At 37.1% G+C, this 21,132-nt stretch overlaps 1 protein-coding gene across 1 annotated transcript; it reads left to right on the top strand.

Moving 5' to 3' along the window:
* The first annotated feature begins 19,731 nt into the window (after positions 1-19,731).
* On the top strand, positions 19,732-20,048 carry LOC102903715 (large ribosomal subunit protein eL37-like). The gene has a single exon (XM_042272661.2). The coding sequence runs from the start codon at positions 19,755-19,757 to the stop codon at positions 20,046-20,048; it is 294 nt and encodes a 97-aa protein (XP_042128595.1). The 5' UTR covers positions 19,732-19,754.
* Positions 20,049-21,132: the final 1,084 nt, after the last annotated feature.

The following is a 21,132-nucleotide window of genomic DNA, read 5'->3' as shown; positions in this document are numbered from 1 at the left end:
TGTATATTCATTGAGCAGGGAGACTAAATTCTCATACTTTATAACATCTAGTCCTAGACCAGGATGTATACTGAATAAAGATTAAATGTAAAACCTGTGATTTTATCAAACTTAATCAGTTAGCTATGTTTGCACAGCTAGTTGAAAATGAGGTGAAAATAAAAGGGCCTCAGATACTCATAAAGTAATTAGTTTAGAGGTAAGTTTATGGTAAAGTATACTAACACTGTATCACAAAAATAAATATTACTATTGAAGTAATTTGCTGTGTATATATTTTCTTAGGACCTTGCAACTCTTAATGTATTAAGAAATGAGGCTGGAAAATTCATAGTACATAATCAATGTGAATGAAGGCTACTAGAACTCACAAAGTTTTATAATATAAAATCATGGTCAGGATTGTAGGCCCATGGAAAAAATGAAGAAACACTAGACCTGAGACCAAAGACAGAAAATAAACACTACTTTGACTTTCCTTAACCTGTGTACCAAACACAAAGTATTATTGTACTCTTCCCAGGCATACCATACCACACCAGTGACAGTTGACAAGGGCTGATTTAAAACCTGTATTTCACTCTTTTCTATTAACTTCAGAACTTTGGAGAAGTCAATTAGACTTCTGCACTTGATCTCATTTGTGTGGGGACAGTTATACTTACTTAATAAGGGTATTGTTATCATTAAATTAAAGATGTAAGCTTAGTAAGGTGTTTTGGACAAGTGTATTTCATATTGAAAAATCAATAAAGAACACTGATTAATAAGAGCCATGTCATTCATAGTTATACTATGTAACTAATATACCAGGAAAATAAAATCCTCAAAGCACCTAATCATATTATTTATAACTTGTACTACATTATGATAATATTAATATTCTACCCATTCTAGGTTGCAAGTTTCTTGGGGGAATCATGCACTAAATTACAGTACAACTGTAAAAATTTGAAATGGTTAATGTTTACTCTTACCAATCCAAAGATATCCTAAATTTGAAGTGTAACAACTGAATATATATATGCATACAAATATATATATACACAAAAAATATGTGTGTGTACACATACATGCACACCAACATGTATATGGTTTACATACACCTGATTTTTCCCTTTTATGTTTTGCTCCTGAGTAAAATAGTGGAAAGGACTAAACAGTCAAAAGGATATGTCTCTTCTCTCTCTCTCTCTCTCTCTCTCTCTCTCTCTCTCTCTCTCTCTCTCTCTCCACACACATACATATGTATGACATATTTATACATATATAAGTACACACACACACACACACACACACACACACACACATATATATATATATGGAGAGAGAGAGAAAGAGAAAAAATCTCATTTCTTACTTGCTCACCAAATCGAACTTGATAGCCTCTCACTAATAAGTATGGAATTCAACGTCCTTGAATAGGCAAACCACACCTATTTTTCTAAGTGTTATCTAAAACTATTGCTTCACATGAATGATGGATTTCAGTCTTTGATCTTCTAACCATTCCTTGAAGATGCTCTATTGTTTCAATCTTGTATGCTGTCTTATTAATCTTATCTGCCTTGCAAAATCCAACTTATTATTCAGGACACATCTATGACACTTTCTCCAACCACGTCAATGAAACCAAAATGATCATCATGGCCCTTATGATAACCTCTCATCTGTGCCAGGAACAGTATGACAGGCAGTTACACCATGTTCTGTGATTATCTCTACTACAACATTTGTTTCATTTATTGTATATTGTATAAATCTCCATCTACCTTGTATCCTCTTAATTTGACATTGGGACTTGAGGAGTAAAATCGTGTTTAATCAAACTTAAAATTTTTGAGAAGATCTCAGTATAGGGTTTCAATCAATATTTGTTAAAAAGATAAAGAGCAGGGTTAAGTTGCATTTAATAAATATTTGTTGAATGAGAATAGTGTATAGAAGATCCAAATATCTAATGAGAGATTGGCCTCAGAATATAAATTTCTTTCCCAAAATAAAGTGCATGATATAGCAAGTCACACATTCAGATAAGGCCCATAACGTTGGGAAATATGATAAAGATGAAGGGCAAAGATAACTGAGATCCCATGAATGTTTAAGCTTGCAGACATCCCTGATCAACAAAGGATCAGGCACAGATAAACATGCTATCACACATCTGGAGATATTCCACCTCCTTTGACAGAATCCCCATGGCTTTCAGCAGACAGTATATGAGGGTATCTATAAATAATCACCCAAATATAAAGTCATCCATCCTGCTGGATTAAATATAGACATTGGGTTTGCTCCATGGAGGAGGGAACAGTGGTTTCCAACTCAAAGAAATTGTTATAAATTCCATTTGGTGCATGAATATGCACAGTGGATATTTCTTTCCATAAGGACACCAAAATAGCAATTAACTCAAGGCTAATGTTATAGCTGTTGCTGTCTCCCCTGCTCAGTATCTCCCCATCTGGATCCCTATCCAGATGCTGATGTGTCTAAATGTGTCTGCTGTGTGATACTTTATGCACCTGTTCTATGCATACCTGCCCACTACTTACTGCCAATGATTCTTATTCAGCGGAGGAAATGTCCAAATGGGTTATATACACCTGATATTTTTTTCATTTTATATTTTACTTCAGAGTAGAATAGTGGACACTATTGACCCATAACTTAAGTCAAAAGCATATGTCTTAACCTCTCTACTTATTAGCTGTGGAGTCTTAGGTAAGTTGCTTAAACTTTCTGAGTCTCATCAGTTTGCATTTTCACAGCACAGAGATAATCTCATATGCATGGTAGTCCATGAAGATTTAACAAGACACTGCATGTGAATTTTAAAAGTTATTCCTGTTTAATTCAACAGATGACGGAATCATGGATATTACAGGAATAATACATTGTAGAGCCATTGTATTGAGTTGGAGGTTGAGCTAAGACTGCCTCCACAAGCATCAGATATCATAGAAAGTTTTAATACAAGGTTTAATGTAAGTCTGTATAATAGAAATTTGTTTCTATATTGCCTTTAGAACCACAGGTCAAACCAGCATCAACCTTGCTTCCATAATATATGTGCATATCTTTAATTTTTGTTGAGTGTCTATCAAGCAGTAGGTATTGAAGATAAGGAAAGGAGAAGCATATATGATTACTGTGATCATCCCCAAAGATATTCTCAGGTTGGCTCAGCAACAGAGGTAATATTAACTGACATTTTTTAGCTTTTGATATCACTCATTAAGTGATATGAGCTACATTAAACATTTTGTATATTTAACTAACTTCATCTTCTTCAAAACATATTAGATGTAACCTCAATTTCTGCCCTGCTTTCCTATGAGAGAAACTGAGGCACAAATAGGGTAAATAATCTACACATATTTACGCAGCTAGTAAGTGGTTATTATAGAATTTTGTTAACATGCAATGTTTTTTTTAAATCACACTTTTTAACAGCAAATTATTCTATCTCTATGCAGATATAAGGCTAGTGACAATAGTATGACAATCTAGAGGAGCACAAAAGATGTGGAAGATCTACACTGGGCCTCCCCTCCCAGCAAAACTTGAGGTTCCAAGAAGATAGTTTTGGGATATTGTAATATTTTGAGTGTTATGGGATAAAGTCCAGAGATAAAAGTTGGGTGAATTTCCATGGAACTCATAATGACTTCTAGTGACCCACAGGAACATAAGACAATAGAAATAAACCTGTAGTTGATGGTAGCTTGTGTTGTTTAGCATCGACACACATAATTTTTGCTTAAGCTGTTCAGTGCTGTATCTGTGATAAAGCCAGGATGACAGTTAGTATTTCAATTTTACAATGAAGAAGCCTCAGGCCAAAGAGATATTAGTTTTAGTTACAGGAATACACAAGATCATTAAAAAAAGTAGAGTAAGCTATGCTGCTAGTAACTCACAACACTTTCTACTTTTCATCTTGATTCTATCATTCTATTTAATCATGAAAAGAAACCTCAGTAATTCTTAAAAGAAGAGAAAGAGTCTGTTTATTAGCCTGCCTCCACAGGCATCAGATATCATGAGAAGGCTTAATACAAGTCTAAATCTTAGACACATCACAACAAAATCCTCAAATAAGAACATGTGGTATAGATATTTCACGTTGTTGGCTAAAGTGAGAGGCATTTGTGGCCAGAAGTGTATGACTTGCATTGTTACCCTGGGGAAAAGATTTACCAGCCTTGGAGTAGATGTGAGTAAAATAAGGACAGAGATAAGGCAGTCATTTTTCAAAGAAAATGTCCTTTGGGTCATGCAGAGGTTCTGCTCTGTACAACAAGAAAGTGATAGTATTATCTATTGGAAGTGTTTTTAAAGACAGCATAGTGCTCTGATCTTCCAACACACAAACCTTGGTGACCCTGGAAGAAACTCATGCCAAAAACATTCTCTTAACTGGCTGACATTGTCATGAAATGGATTCCCACATACAATATGGGGAACTAGAAAGAGGTTTAAATGAACATTATCATTAGTAGGTTCTGAATGTCTTCTAGTGCACTTATCCCTTTAGAACAGGTTAAAAACTAAAGATATTTGCTTAAAATGAATATATTAATTTGAAAATTTAATATATATCTCAGCTATTCCATAGTGTTTTGTGAAGCCTAAAGACATATTCTATTAGCACTTCATAAGTGAACAATTAAAATCTCATCTTCAGTTGTTTAGTTACTTTTATGAGGCATTATATTGTAATATTTATAAATAGGGAAAAAAGACTGTGTATTACTCACTATTATACTCTAGGTGACCTGGAACCCATTTAAAATAGTGTGACCAGGAACCCATTTAAAATTGAAGTAATCTGTAATATAGGCTAATATTTAATCTGTTAGCTATTGCTCCATAATAATCTGTCCAAAACACAATACTCAGTAGATATTTTTAACCCCATAATTTTACAAATTAATAGTTTAGAATAGGTATATTTGAGTTTCTCTTAGTTTCTGACAAATTTCTACAAGTGTTTTTGTTGACAATGGACAGCCTTTCTAACACATTAGGGCCCTTAACTAAGGCAACTACATTGGTTTATCTCTCATGCATGTAGTATATTACTTTCCATCATGTCACATGAGCTAGTCCATATGATGGAGTCAGCAAGAAACACATGTGTTGTCTTAAACTAGTAGCTTAGCATCTAATTTCAGATGCCAAGAACTCTGTCTCTGTAGACATCCTGTACTTCAAGTAAAGACTGCTAGATGTCTCCTGTGCAGTCAGTCTTTCATACAACACACTGTCTTTCCTTTGCCCTCAGCTACAGAAGAGCAGAACCATTCATTCAAACCTTATGTACACTCAGATCTCCTGATGTGGTGTCTTTCAGTCAAAAGTAACACTAACTATGAATGGCAGGGCAGTTAGCAGTTTGCCTTGGGAAAAAAGAAGGATTCAATAAATAGAGAAAGAACAGAATAGAGTATGGATGATTAGTGAACGAATTGAAGAACATTAGGCTGCTGCTCCCATTATAAGTGAGGGCAAGTTCCTCATCATTGTTCTTTCACTCTCAAAACGTCCTTAATGATATTACTAGGGAAGAAACCATCTCTTGAATGTCCTGGAAGCCATGATGATTAAGTCTAAAAGTGTGGAAATTTGGGGCATTGATATTGATTTGGCATATGTATAACACAGAGAACACACTGGTAACCTTCTGATTACCCCCTCTTCATGACCATATTCCAAACTCCCATGTTCCTTGAACTTATCACATTATCTGTATCTTGCTTGCCTGCCTCCTTTACAATATTTCCCATAGGCAGTTATATGAGGGCAGAGACTTCATCTGTATAATTGTTACTGTCAGTCCACCATCCTATGATGGGGGTTTCACTGATTCAGTTTACTTACAATTCTCTATGACACGTACAGAATGTTGATACAAGAATAAAATAACCCTCTAATTCTAGGATATGACAGCAGGATTCAGCCTTCCTAACTGTATCCCCATCATTCTACAATCATCCAAAAGATAAACCTATTTCTAAATGTTCTGAATACCCTAGTTCAAGGTCAATGCCAGGTGTTTGTAGAAACAGTCATGTTACCTATGATGAGTCTGTCAAAATGTAAACAGTTTTGATGTGGGTTTGGAAAACTGGTGATAATTGCAATAATCATTATGAAAAAGATGTGTTGTTCTTTTCAACTCTTATTAACCTGGATTTTGTTTAAGAGCTTTCCAATTAGCTTCTTGTATCTGCATAGTTAACCTTTTCTGAGGTTTCCTCTTCAGGCCCCCTCTCTCCAAGCCCTCAGCCCTCATTTCTGCCCATGAAGTCTCACAGGAATAGTTGGAATTCAGCCTCCTGAACAGTTTCTGAGCACAGGATAATTGCAATATAATTAATGAATTAAAAAGAATGAAATGTTTTAAGTGCTTTCAATATTCCCCTTCCTATAATTATCTACAGGAAACATATTCATTAACAATCTTGTGCTGACAGGCCCCAGGCTCTGTTAAGCTAGCTCAACTTCCAATAAGAAAATTAATTGATGACCTCTTCAGATCATGTATCCCATTTTTATGGAAATAGAGGGGGTCAAAGCTGGACAGCATCCTGAAAACTGTTTACCAGATTAGACTCCTTCCTTGCTCTTATTCTGAGTACAACTTGGTTAGTTTCAAGTGACAAGAGCATTCTCTCTGCCTTCCCAAGACCTATTTCACTTTTTCACTAAAGGAAACATAATACTAGTTGTGGCTTCTATTAAGTTTCTCATTTCTCATATTGGTTTACTGTTAGCTTCAATTAAAAAATGATGAATCATTAATTCATGCAGATGTACTAACCACTCCGGTCTTTTAATGCTGTACTCATAGATTCTCATCTATGATGGAGAGTCATAGGGTAGTCAGAGGGATAGGACATATCAATTACACATAAGTGCCCTGGGTAGAATTTTACTTGATCATTTGGGGGGGTCTATTTATGTTAAATTAAATATTTATATTTTATAATACTTGATATATATATATATGAATTTTATATTATAACATTATATTAAAATAGTGCTATAGGTAGAGGGCTTCAGGCTGGGATTTTGAGTGACCAAGGCTATCTAGTCATTGACCATATTATTAGAGATATTTCTCGTTAAGTATGGTCTTATGACACATCCCCATTATATTAATTTATGTCCATGTACTGCCATCAATCTTGTATTGTAAGACTTAAATAAATATGGAAGACTAATAGAATGAACATTGTGGGTTAGGATTCCATCTCATATCCATTTTGCATTATTCGCTTATTATATATTTGAGTTTCAAATATGTGAATGTGGCTATGCCAAGTTCAATGTGGAACACAGTGAAGAATGGCAAAGGAACGGTGCACGCAGAGATTTTATAGACTAGTGGGGGGATAAGATTTCAATCTACAAATAATAGAGACAATAATAGACACAGGGCTAAAAGCTGGATGATAAGAGCAATAAAAGCACCATGGAAGGCCAGAGGACATACATATCGTATTCAGCCAAGGGAATCTGAGAATCTGTTACAGAAAAGGAAAGTTTTTGGCTGGTGCTTGAAGGATGGATAAAGTTTGGACGAGCAAATGTTAAGGAAGAATTCTTAGCAAAGTTTCTAAAACTGAATCCAAGAAAGAAAGATCTAACCAGATGGATCAGGGATGGAATAGTCCTCATGTGATGTATCCTTGGGAGGTGGCTACAAGGGTACAGAGCTAGAATCGCAGTTTCAGAACAATCTGAGAAGGCCTTTACATGTTATGACAAGAGCCTGAACCCACGGCAGGTTTTTAGTTGATAGTCTAATAGACTCTTTGTATTTAAAAATAGAGCATGACAGCCAGGTGGTGCATAATCTAAGTGTATGATGTGAGACTAGAAATAGGAATTCAAGACAGAGGGTTAATATATATATTTTTAAAATAATCACCATGACCCAAATCAACTTTGGGAAGAAGGGTCCTACAGGCTTGTTTACAAGTCAATCTTCGGGAGGCATTATCTCAGTTCAAGTTTCCTCTTCCCAGATGACACTAGCTCCTGTAAAGTTGACAAAAACTTAACCAGCCCAGTTAGTTAAATAATTATAAAATGCAACAAAGAATGATTAACCACACAATTCCAGATCAAATCCTACCATGTACAATGTATATGAAAGAGGATAAAAGCATGACATTTTACTTTGGGACAAATACAAATAAATGGAAATTAAGAGCAGAACAGTGGAAGAACACAAGGGAATCATGGAACACAATGAATAGTCCTGGAAACCATCTTTTAAAGGCAAGAAAACAGTTCCCGTGTTTAATAAACTCAGCTGAATGCACATTTTTAAGATGGCAATACTCAGGCACTGTGCAATACTTACTGGTTGCTTAGCATTAATAAAATTCTAATTTAGGCATAGGCTTTTAGAGAGTAACTGGGGATTCTGACTAGATAGAGAAGACCACAGATTTGGTAAGTTTTCAATATAAACGAATGATTTGGACAGGTGGACTGTTAAAGGGATATTTGGGGTTAAAGCAGGTGACAATTTGGGCATCATTTCATAAGATCAGGGATCCATAGAGGTAGTGTCAAAGAATATTTAAGGCAGGCCTGAGTAGTCTGAGTAGCTGCTTCTAAACATTTAGAAAATGGCTCAAACATTTCTCTTATACTTTAAAGTGAGCTTATGGAGACTCAATCATTGGAGACAAAGCTAAATTGGATTTATATTTTCTTGCTTCACCAAGAGGCCTCATCATTTATAAGCACAGAAACCAAGCACTATCTTCATATCCTCAAGATGATGTGGCCTCATTTCACTGGAAAGTCAACCTTTTCCAACTCAGATTTTATAGCTGTGGATCTGAGTCCAGACGATATCTTCTGAAAGTCTGAGGTTCTTGTGTTCCAGTGACTGAAATAGAGACCATATATTAAAAAAAAAAAAAAAACAAAACAAAGGTACTCCGGAGAATGGAAGTGGGCTTGGGAGTCAAGACAGAGCTGAGGCTGAAATGCTCTAGGTCCCCATAGTCATGACCCTTGATAGTTCATTTACATAATACCCATCTTCTACTAGAATCAGAGGTCAAAGGATCTTTTTTTTCACATGCTTTGTCTGTTACACGTAGCCCTGGCCATGAAAGGGTTACCAGTCAATATACCAACTAGCTTCTTCCATATGTTTATTTTGACACACCTTCCTCCTAGTATCCTGACACAGGTATATAGCTTCTGAAATCAGCCTGATTAAATTACATCCTTTTGCCTTTCTCTACTGGGTAACCTTAAGCAAGATTTTTTGATTCAATATTCTCATTTGCCTCCTAGGGTCATTTTGTGGGTGAAATTAGATAATATAAATGAGTAATTACACAGAGAAACTGATAGTAGAAACACAGCCAACCTTACTTCTTTTCTAATTACCATGCTTGTTCTGTCTGACTGACTAATTCATAAAGAAACTGTATTACCAACTCATCATAATGTTTCCATCTAGTAAAGATAGAGAAGGACTCCAAATATCAATGAAGAGTTTTAGAAACCCTGTTTGTACATCTCATTGCTGATCTCCTCAGCTGATGCAATGAATGGTAACCTTTGCAGTAGGATAGCTTTTTTTCTATTGGTAACATAGGCCATCTTGAAATAGAAATAACTTTGGCCTGGTAGTCATGGCAACTAAATGAGCAAACCAATATAGTGATAACTAGGAATATAGTAATTACAAGAGAGTTCCTAACACTCCATAGTTTTAGGAATCGGGAGAGAAAATAACAAGACTCTTATGTGGGATTCCAGCGTTTATTCCCTTCTGTGCCCCCAACAGTGTCCAAGCTGCAAGTTACCTTGAATTATGCTAGAGTATAAAGGAAGCAAAAGGTTAACTGAAAATGTCACTATATTATGCAGACTCCATTAAATCACCTATGTTGTACTTTATAGTAATGTAGTGTTTGGGGTCACTACCCAAGTTCCACACTCATGCATTGTAAGCCCAATAAATTCATTGGTTCATTGAGATGGATTTAATAGGTATCCTCATTTTGATGTCTTCAGTACCCAATGTAGAATGAATAGATATTTATTCATATCTTCATAGTAAAAGTTAAGACAACAATTCATTGTTGTTTCAGGTCTATATTCCACATGCCAAGCATTCCAAACAGAAAGAAATGTTTTACAGTAAAGTATGAAAGTAAATGTTATAGGCATAATGTGGGTCTTCTGGACTCTCTAGTAACCCTTTATTTTCAAGTCATGAGAATAAACAAAAATAATTAATTAAACAATTCAGTTCCCCACTCTTAAAGTCTTAACAGAAATTAGCTTTTGAACTCCTTGCACTGTCAGAGACTAAATTTCCTACAGTTATCATCAAAATATATTTTCCAGATGAATAACCCTAGAAAATCCTGGAATATACTATCTAAACACAAAATCTCAAACCATATCCAAGAACTAAAAAAAACAAAAAACAAAACAAAACAAAAAAAATCAACCCAGAAACTTGGAGATTTCCACAAATCCGTTTTAATAGTACTTCACATAATTCTTACCTATGCTTAAGTTTGAGAATCATTTTTCTAGAAAAGGCGTTGACTAATTCAAGAAAAAGAATGTCAGAATGAAGAGTAAGCAAAAGAAACAGACCCATCACATCTGACAACCTAATAAATCATAATGTCCATGTTATTTTATGGAACTCTGAGTGTTGAGAATATAATGGGACTAGACCAAAGTCTTTTTCTAATAGACTCAGAACCAGGTCTTAGATTTTTTTCACCAATGAGCTGAAAAGAAAGCAAAAGAGGGCTATCCTTACTTCAAGGTACTGTACCTTATTATGTAAACTGTTAACTTTTAAGGAGATTTTCCATGTAAGTAACTATTGCCTAATAGAAGATTGTCCAAATATTTTCAAGACATGAGCCTCCCTACTGACTTGGAAGAAGTCAGGGCCTGAGAAATTATAAGGATAAAGAAGATAGTCCTAAAATGTCATACTTGTACACATTTCAAAATGTTTTGCCATGTTCAGAGTTTCTTCATGGCAAAATGACATGGTTATCTGCAGATGTTCCTGATTTCAGTGTCAAGATCTTCAAATTTTACATATTAAAACCACAACCCCCTTTACAAAATGAATTTTACTAGAGTCGATAAGAATTTGTTGGGCAGGAAGTATGAGGCTAAAGCTCCCAGCAATGGTCGAACTTACAAGGGAGGGAAAAAGCGTGGCAGTCCCAAGCTAGGGAGGCAGATAAGATGAACACAGCTAAAACAATAAGATATTTTTCTGGACAATGTGCCCTGTTACTCCGTTGTCATGTTCCACACACTTGAAATGTTCCTCTATGTTCAAGGATTTTTCAACCAATGTATCTTGGTGAGGAGCAAGTCACTTCTTATGTTGAAGCTGAAAAAAGCCATATAAAAACTTTACAATCTACACAGATAATGAGAGGAATGCTGACCTGTTAGATGTGCCTGGGTAGAATTGGGGTATACATATAAAAAGAAGAAAAAATTGTTGTGAGATAATGCTTTTGTACACTGGTTTAATAAAACACTGATTGGCCATAGCCAGGTATAGGCAGGGAGACCAGAGTAAAGGAATGCTGGGAAGAGGAAGAGCAGAGTCAAGAGTCATCAGCCAGACACAGAGGAAGCAAGATGACAAGGCAGAACTGAGAAAAGTTACCAGGCCACGTGGCTAAACATAAATAAGAATTATGGGTTAATTCAAGTGTTGGACCTAGTCAGTAATAAGCCTGAGCTAATGCCTGATCATTTATCAATAATATTAAGTCTCTATATGATTATTTTATAAAAGGCTGCAGAACTATGGGGGTGTGGTGGGACTAGAGAAACTTCCAACTACATTTGGTGCTCCCCATTGTGCAATGAGCCATATAGTCCTAAGAAAACTTAAAAGATTCTGAATGCACAGAAACAGAGCCACACTGGGCTTCCTAGTCTCACAGTTTCGTGCCAGCAGCAGTGCAGACTTGTCTCCTAACAGCTGCCTGTGAAATGGAGCAGTCCACCAGCCGCCATGAGCTAAGCTGCATGGCAGATTCCTTCTGTGGTACACAGTGACCTCTGCAGCCATGCATGGCAGATTTAGCTTTTGCTAGTACTGGGGCAAGGGGGAAAGGTTTTTGGGCTACACGCTGCTGGATGGAAGCATAGACTCACTGCTTCAAAGAGTCAGTGATGAGCATGGTTCCCTCATAGCTGGCGGTAAACATAGTTATATCATGTTGGGAAGCTGAGATGGGCAGAGTCAGCAGCCAAAGCTGCCATTTCAGTACTAGCCACCCTGAAGTTTAAAGCAATAAAGTCACAATAAGACAGATTCAGATGGCATAAACCCTAAGCAGTTTACAATGTCTGTTAAAATGTACATAGGCTTAGAAGAGAGAGGAAAAAGAGTGTATGTAGTTATATAAAGAAATAGTTTTTAAAAAATAAAGTCTTTAAAGAGAAAGTAAAAGTAATATAAAAATAATAAGCCATATAAAGATGGAAATCACACACAGAGTCTAGATTATATTGTATTTGGGATTTTTTAATTGCAGAAAGACATTTGATTGTAAGGACTACTCATTTAAAACAATATTTATATTTTAAAGGTATCTTGACTTCAAAATTTATGTCTAAGGATAAGGGGTTCTACTTTTGTTTCCACAGAAGATGAAAACCTGTGAATTGCTTCCAGGTTAAGATGGATCAGATTTGATCAAGCCAGACCTCCTGAACCTTAACAGATGGTACCAATCAACAAAGGTTATAGCCAGTCTTCCCAGGACTAGACCATTATCTCGAATTTTCTCACAATCTCCATAAAAATATCAGTGCTCACAATCATTAGGAAGTAGCCTAGAAAACTACACCCACATTCCCAAAAAATAGATTATAGATGTTTGTCTTTATTTAGGCTGTTGGTTACAAATTGTTATTGGTCATAGTCAATCTCTTTCTAAAAAAAGGAAGGGGAATTAAATATAGAAATATAGGATATAGATATGATAGAATAAAAGAATAGATTATTGAATCTGCTTTTAAAGAATAACAACTTGCTTAAAATATTTTATATTGCTGTGGATTTTAGTTTATTAATACAAATTTAAAGTTAATTTGTTATACTGTATGTATATTTCTACTCTTGTTTAAGGTATTATGTTTGTGCAGCTCATTGAAATTATAATGTATAAATAAGAAATGCAGATTAATAATTAGTCATCTATGATAGTCAAACTTGCAGTCATGTTAGTTAAGTTTTCTAAGTATGCATAGATATAATTCAATAAGGTATGTAATCTTCAAACACTTCAAAGACCTACAGAATATGGCATTTAAAATGTTTTAAAAACTTAGACTTTTCCGGACAATGACACACGTCTGCTCCTAGAAGCACCAATTACTTCTAGGAGACTGATGGACATTAAATAAATTTATTATAGAGTTTGCTTTTTTGTCGCAAAAGTTAGCCACTGGTTAAAAAAAAATGCCCTTGTGTCTACTGATTGACAATGTGTTATATGAACTAGACATGCAGGAACCATAGGAAGGTGGCCACTGAACTTTCCAAGGCAAGATGGTCCTTCAGATTCCTGCTTTGCAGAAGAAACTACCAGACATTCTACAGGACTCAGAGAAAAGTGACTGAGAAACTCTATGCCTATAGGCTGAAGAAAGATACCCCAACATTGCAGAAGAACTTTGGGTAACTGCCCAGCTGTCTCTGCCATTCTAGTTTTTTGGAAGTTGCTTACAATGTTCTTCATGTTTTCTTAGGTAATATTATATCCTGCTTGTGTCTTTGATGTAGTTGGTTAAGATAGAACATAAATTAGATATGAAAATTTAGACTCATAAACATAGGTTAGGTAAAATATTTTCTTTAATTTTGTCAAATACAAATAGACTAGATATTATAACTGTAATTCTTGCTTAATAACTGTTTTATTATATGTAATTTTACTATGTTAAAGTTAAAATTTTCCTCTTTGTTTAGACAGAAAAGGGGAACTGCTGTGGAATAATACTTTTGTACACTGGTTTAATAAAACACTGATTGGCTAGTAGCCAGGTAGGAAGTATAGGTGGAGTGAACAGACTAAAGAATGTTTGGAAGAGGAAGAGCAGAGTCAGGGGTCATCAGCCAGACACAGAGGAAGCAAGATGACAAGACAGACTGAGAAAAGGTACTAAGCGATGTGGTAAAACATAAATAAAAATTATGGGTTAATTCAAGTGTAGGACCTAGTCAGTAATAAGCCTGAGCATTTATAAATAATATTAAGCCTCTGTGTGATTATTTTATAAAAGGCTGCAGGACTGTGGGGACCTGAATGTGGAGTATCACATCTTGTTTGTTTGTTTGTTTCCATTATGTTTTTTAAAATTCTTCTCATATAATACACCTCAATTGCAGTTTCCCCTCCCTTCATTCTTTCCAGCCCCCTTCCCCATCTCCCATCTCTTTGAGATCCACTCCGTTCCCTTCAGAAAAGAGTGGGCCTCCATTAAGTCAAAAGACCAGTGTGGGTATAAAACAAAAAAGGTATTTGTAATCACAAGTAAGTGCCCATGTAGAGCAGGAATATTGGTTTAAATTAAATATGATATTAAAAAATAGAATTTGCTAGATATTTATTAAAGAGTCTATTAAAAGATTGTAATACTTACGTACAAGCACACCAAATAGACTGAGCATGTTATATTATATATTTATGTTTTTATACATGTAACAATAACAATCAAAGAATAAAAGATCATGCATTTGAAAGGGAGCAGGGTGATGGGAGGGGCTGAAAGGATAAAAGGGGCAAAGGGGAAAATAATATATTTTAATTAAAAATTAAAAAGTATGGATTCTTTAAAGAGTAGAAAATAATTTGTATATGCATCTATAAAATGAAAATTGGTAGCAACATGAGTCATGGACATCATCACAGACCTTGACATGGCCATAGGCAAAAGCCCGTGCCTGGATGTTCTCAGTGTGTGTGGGGGGGCAAGCAAGCCACCAACATCTGCCCATTCCTCACAGCCCTGCCTTTTTCAGAACTGCCTCTTACCATAGCATACGAACCATTCTGCCTCTCTTTCTCTCCCATTTCACCACCTGCTTGGTGCCACAAGAAGCCAGTGGGCATGTGAATGCTACAGGCAGGATGGCCCATGAGGACCCAGGCTGCCCTGTGAGTGTCTTTTGCCCACCTGAGTTGCATGGCATCTGGCCATGTTGTTGTACTAAGGGGGTTTTATCACTGGGGCCATGGTGTTGTCTGCACCAGGGCTGCTGCTAAGGGCATGTCTGGGTCCATGGTCTTACCACATCTGGAGTCTATGTTGATGTCGACCCACTTTGGTGCTACCAGAGGCTACAGAGATGCCCACTGGGGTCTAGATCAAAACCTGTTGGCCACATTGCTACCAGGACCATGCAAATCTATGTGGCCCCTGCTGCCACCTGGGGCCATGGTGTCAACTTGGCCAGGGCTATAGCTGAGGGCCATGTCTGGGTCTGTGGCCCTACTGTAACCAGTGTCTGAGTTGATGTCCATGGCTCCTGATACCATTGAAGGCCATGCTGATGACAGGGTTCTGGACAGCCACCTGGGACCATGTTGGTGGCCAAGGGCCACTCCGCTGCACAGGCCATGGTGACATCTGAGACTGGGCTGCTGCTGGGGGCCATGTCTGGGTCTATGGTCCTGCCATAGTCGGGGGATCTGATGTCTGTGGCCTGTGGTACCACCAAAGGTCACATGGATTCATAGGGCTAGGCCTCATCCTGTGGCTATGTTGTTGTCCAAGGACCATGCTGTCATTCAGGCCATGGTATCATCTGGGCCAGGGCTGCTGCCAAGGAGCATATCTGGATCCATGGCCCAAATACAACCAACTATCAAAAGCAATGCCAATGCCAGGTGTGGGCTACCATCTGAGGCCATGTTAGTGTCTGAAAGCCTCACTGTTATAGGGTCCACACCAATCTGAGTGGCCTGCACTGCCACTTGGGGGATGCTGCCAAGAAGGATCATGTCTGACCCATGATACCACCAAAGGCCACATGGATACTGGGGTCTAGACTGCAACCCCTTGGCCAAATTGGTGTCTGAGGGCCATGCTGCCACCAGGATCATGCTGATATGGGTAGCCTATACAGCCACACAGGGGCATGGTGTTGCCCGGGCCTGGGTGATTGCCATGGGCCATGTCTGGGTCTGTGGTCCAATAGCAGCCAGGATTTGGGCTGATGTCCATGGATCATGTTACCACAGGGTGTCATAGGAACCATTTCTATTTAAATCTGAGGGCCGTGCTGAGCCATCCCTGGCCCTCATTGGTCCAGTGATAGCTGGTCCTGCCCCTCACTGGACACTGCAGTAGGAGAGCTGCCTCCCCCCAGCAGAGCTGAACATCACACTCAGGAGAAATGGCCCCACATCTCACCACAGGTGTGAGAGAGCTGGTCCCAGTGGCATGGTCCTAAGGGAGTTGGCTTTGTCCCTCGCCTGAGGGGGAAATCCCAGTGGCCTGGACCAACCAACTCAGCTATCACCTAGACTCACATCCAGGGCCTTGGATTGGTACACTCTAACATCTGCCCCATCTATGACTTGCTGGAGTGCACGAAGGGACTGGTCCTGCAGTATTATAGCTGTGAGATCTCCATGACTTGGGGACATGATATCTGAGAGGAGTTTCAATGAGAGTCCAGTGATTATAGTGTCTTAAAGGCCTTGAATCAGACCAATGAAATATTTCACGGGTGGGCTGATTTGACAAAAGTGTATACTAAGTGACACACTACAGCTCCCAATGCCACTAGGATGAGTGAAGTGGTGTTGGAAATATGGAGCAGCTAGGTATACTTTTTGACTTTTTGTTTTGTTTTGTTTTTAATAAACGTTGGGTGGCATGCTGTAAGGATGTGAAATGGATACAGAGGGACTGGGAGGTGAACAGAACTGGGGCACATAATGTGAAATTTCCAAAGAGTCAATAAAGAATTGTGTAAGAAAAATTAAAATTAGAAGTAGTATATAATTTGTAGGATATCCTCATATGCATACAAATAAATACAATATAATAAAAATATATTTTAAAGAATTAAAGAGTCAGTTTGTTCTGCACAGGTTCCATGGGCTTGCCTGAACGTCAGTTTGATTTGTGATCAAGAATAACATGATCTATATTTCACTAAGTGAAGTATATGGCGATTTATAAAGTTCTTTTCAAATATGAAACATGACCATTCACTACTAAGAACTTCTAATACCACTTGTTGCTTATAAGACAAAGTCTAAAATTGAGAAATGGGTGTTGAGGTGTTTTGAAATTTATTAATAAACTTTGTTTTTGAAACCTTTGTATAAGCATAGAGTGCATTTTGCTCACTTTCTTTGAACTCACTTCCCTCACACAACTATGTGTTCCCCGGCTTCATTGCAAATCTCTTCCCCATGTTCATTACAGGTATTTGTTTGTTTGTTTTGTGTCCCATAGAGTGTAACCAGGACAAATTGTTAACCCTGAGTTTGGAACTATCCATTAGAGCTTGTGGGTTCACTAGCAGTTACACAACTGGATACTATGTCTCTCTTACTCCTAGAATCTGTTAGTTGTCAATAGTTCAACTGTAAATGGTAGGGCTCCATGAGCCTCCTCCCCATCAATAGCTGACTGTTAGGGGAGCCTGCATTGCTTGAGTCCAATGCTTCTCAGAGTCTATGGGTGCCAAGGCTGGTCAATGCTTAGACAATGCCATACAATTGAGATCTGCTTTCTCAGCATGGATTCCAGCTGACCTTTCCCACATTTATTCCAATTGTCCAAATATTGTATACATGCTCTTTCATCTGAATGTGATGCCTTTCTTTGTGCTATCATTTCCTTGCTTAGTAAGTCTGGCCAACATTTTTAATTATCCATTTATGTTCAGATGATATTGTGTCTTCCAGGAATCCTCTTCTGTTCTTGCATCAATAATTTTGGCTTTCCTAACATTTTGCATATATTTATAATTTATGTATTATGTATGTAATGATTAGATTACATGTATACCTATGGAATTGGAATTATCACATTTCTAAATTCTCTCTTTCCCAACACCATCAACAAAACATGGGAACATGGTGTGCCTATTACCCTATTACCTACCTTTTACCAGTCCAGGCATGAGGCAGCAGCCATGGTTGTTCTCATGATTTTGTTGTCATAGCAAAGCCACATAGTTGTGAAATATGTTGATATAAGGAATATGGAGATCACTGTAGCTGAAAGTTTTCCTGTGTCCCACCTGGCCCATGGTCAGGACAAATCTCTTTCACCCACCAGTCCCACAGCTGCTTGGACCCAAATAAACACACACAGGTTAATATTATTTTTAAACTATGGCCATGGCAGGCTTCTTGATATCTAGTTCTTATATCTTAAATTAACCCATTTTTATAAATCTATACTTTGCCATGTGGCTCCTGGCTTACTGATATCGTTACATCTTGCTTTTCATGGCAGTTGCTGGCAATGTCTCCTCTGTTCTGCCTTTCTCCTTCCTCCTCTCTAGATAGAATGTCCTGCCTAATCCTATTCTGCTTCACCATTGGCCAAACAGCTTGACCAATCAGAGCAACATATTTTCACAGCACACAAAAAGACATTCCCCAATCATTTCCCCTTTGTTTTCCATTTAAAAGGAAGGTTTTAACTTCAACATAGTAAAATTACATATAACAAGCAAGAATTACAATTACAGTATCTAGTCTATTTGTATTTTGTAAAATTAAGGAAGATATCCTATCTATCCTATATTTGTGAGTCTAAGGTTTCATATCTAATTTATCTTTTATCATAACCAGGGAGAATCATAACTATCTAGTCTTTAAATACATCAAAGACCTCAGAAGGATATAATATTTCCTAAGTAAACAGGAAGTGCATTGTAAGCAACTTTCAAAAATCTAGAATGACAGAGACAGCTGGATGCCTAGACAGTCACCTAAATTTCTTCTGCAATGTTGAGGCATCCATTTTTAGCCCATAGGCCTAAAGTCTCTCAGTCATTTCTCTCTGTGTCCTGTAGAATGTCTGGCAGTTTCTTCTGCAAAATAGGAAGCTGAAAGACCATTTTGCCTTGTAAAGTTCAGTGGTTACCTTTCTATGGGTCCTGCATGTCCAGTCAATACAACATTTTGTCAAGCAGTCCAGGTAAGAACAGTTTCTTGCCCAAATGACTATTTTTGTTGAGAAGAAGATAAACTCCATATGGAATGTCTTTGATGCTGATCTTTCCTTTTAAGTAAATCAATGCTGCCAGGAATAGACGTGTCTCATTGTCCAGAAAGTCTAGGTTTTTAAAGCATTTCAAATGCCATATTCTGTAGGTCTTTGAAGTGTTTGAAGATTATCTACCTAATTGAATTATATCTATGTATACCTAATTGATTTATATCTATGTATATCTAGAAAACTCAACATGACTGTAAGTTTGACTAACACAGAAGACTAATTATTACCCTGTATTTCTTAATTATCCATTAAAATTTAAATGAGTTACATAAACATAATACCTTAAACAAGAGTAGAAATATATATATACAGTATAACAAAATTAACAATAAATTTGTATCAGTAAATTAAAGTCTATAGCAATTTAAAACATTTTAAATAACTTGCTCTTTAGAAGTAGATTAAGCTCTTCCAGTCTCTTTGGCCTCTGTGGCAGAAGCAAGATGACGAAAGGATCATCATCCTTTGGAAAGCATTGCAATAAGATGCACATGGTGTGCCACTGCTGTGGCTCTAAGGCCTACCACCTTCAGAAGTTGACCTGTGGTAAATGTGGCTACCCCACCAAGTACAAGAGAAAGTATAACTGGAGTGCCAAGCCTAAGAGACAAAATACTACCAGGACTGGGCGGATGAGGCACCTAAATATTGTCTATCAAAGATTCAGACATGGATTCCATGAAGGGACAACACCTAAATCCAAGAGGGTAGCTGTTGCAGCATCTAGTTCATCTTGAGGAATTTCAGTCAGTCATAAAATAAATGTTCTAGTTTCAAAAGCAAGAAAAAAATTAGATTCAATAATCTACCTTTCATCCTATCATATCTGTACTATCCCCTTTTCTTCTTTAGAAAGAGATTGCCTTTATAATCAACCCCCTTTAAATAAAAATAAACATTTATAAACAATTTGAAAATTTGAGTGTAGCTTCTCATACTACTTTCTGTTGGTTGTGGGTGCTGGTAATATTATGGGGATCCTGAGAAAATTAAAAATTGTGGTCAAGTCTTGACTGGAGTAGTATGTAATGCTGCACTGTCTGAGTCAGTTGCCTTGGAGCTCATTTTGGATATTGGATCATCTGGAGACCTCTCAGGGGGTCTTCCTTGATCAAAACATATTAGCCTTAGAAGCAATCCACAGGTTCTCATCTTCCGTGGAAACAAAAGCAGAACCTCTTTTCCAAAGCAAAGTATCCTTAGACATAAATTTTGAAATCAAGATATCTTTAAAATATACATATTGGCCGGGCGGTGGTGGCGCACGCCTTTAATCCCAGCACTCGGGAGGCAGAGGCAGGCGGATCTCTGTGAGTTCGAGGCCAGCCTGGGCTACCAAGTGAGTCCCAGGAAAGGAGCAAAGCTACATAGAGAAACCCTGTCTCGAAAAAACCAAATATATATATATATATATATATATATATATATATATATATATATATTGATTTAACTCAGCAGCTTTTTACAATCAAATGTCTCTCTGCAGATAAAAATCCCAAAGACAATATAATCCAGACTCTCTGTGTAATTTCCATCTTTACATGGTTTATTTTTGTATTACTTTTACTTTCTCTTTAAAGACTTTATTTTTTAAAACTTTCTATTTCTTTATGTAATTGTCTACATTCATTTTTCTCTCTCTTCCAAGCCTACTTTTATTTTTACACACTGTAAACCATTTAAAGAATATTTCATCTGAATCTGACTTCTTGTGAATCTATTGCTTTAAAATGCAGCATTACTAGGACTGAAATGGCAGCTCTGGCTGCTGCTCCACCCATCTCACCTTTTCAACATGGCATTAGAAGCTACATTTACTGC

The sequence above is a fragment of the Peromyscus maniculatus genome, chromosome 2 (genome assembly GCF_049852395.1).
Source record: "Peromyscus maniculatus bairdii isolate BWxNUB_F1_BW_parent chromosome 2, HU_Pman_BW_mat_3.1, whole genome shotgun sequence".
NCBI classification, from domain to species: Eukaryota; Metazoa; Chordata; class Mammalia; order Rodentia; family Cricetidae; genus Peromyscus; species Peromyscus maniculatus.
Note: the sequence above shows the minus strand (reverse complement) of the source record. Positions and strands in the feature narration are given on the sequence as shown.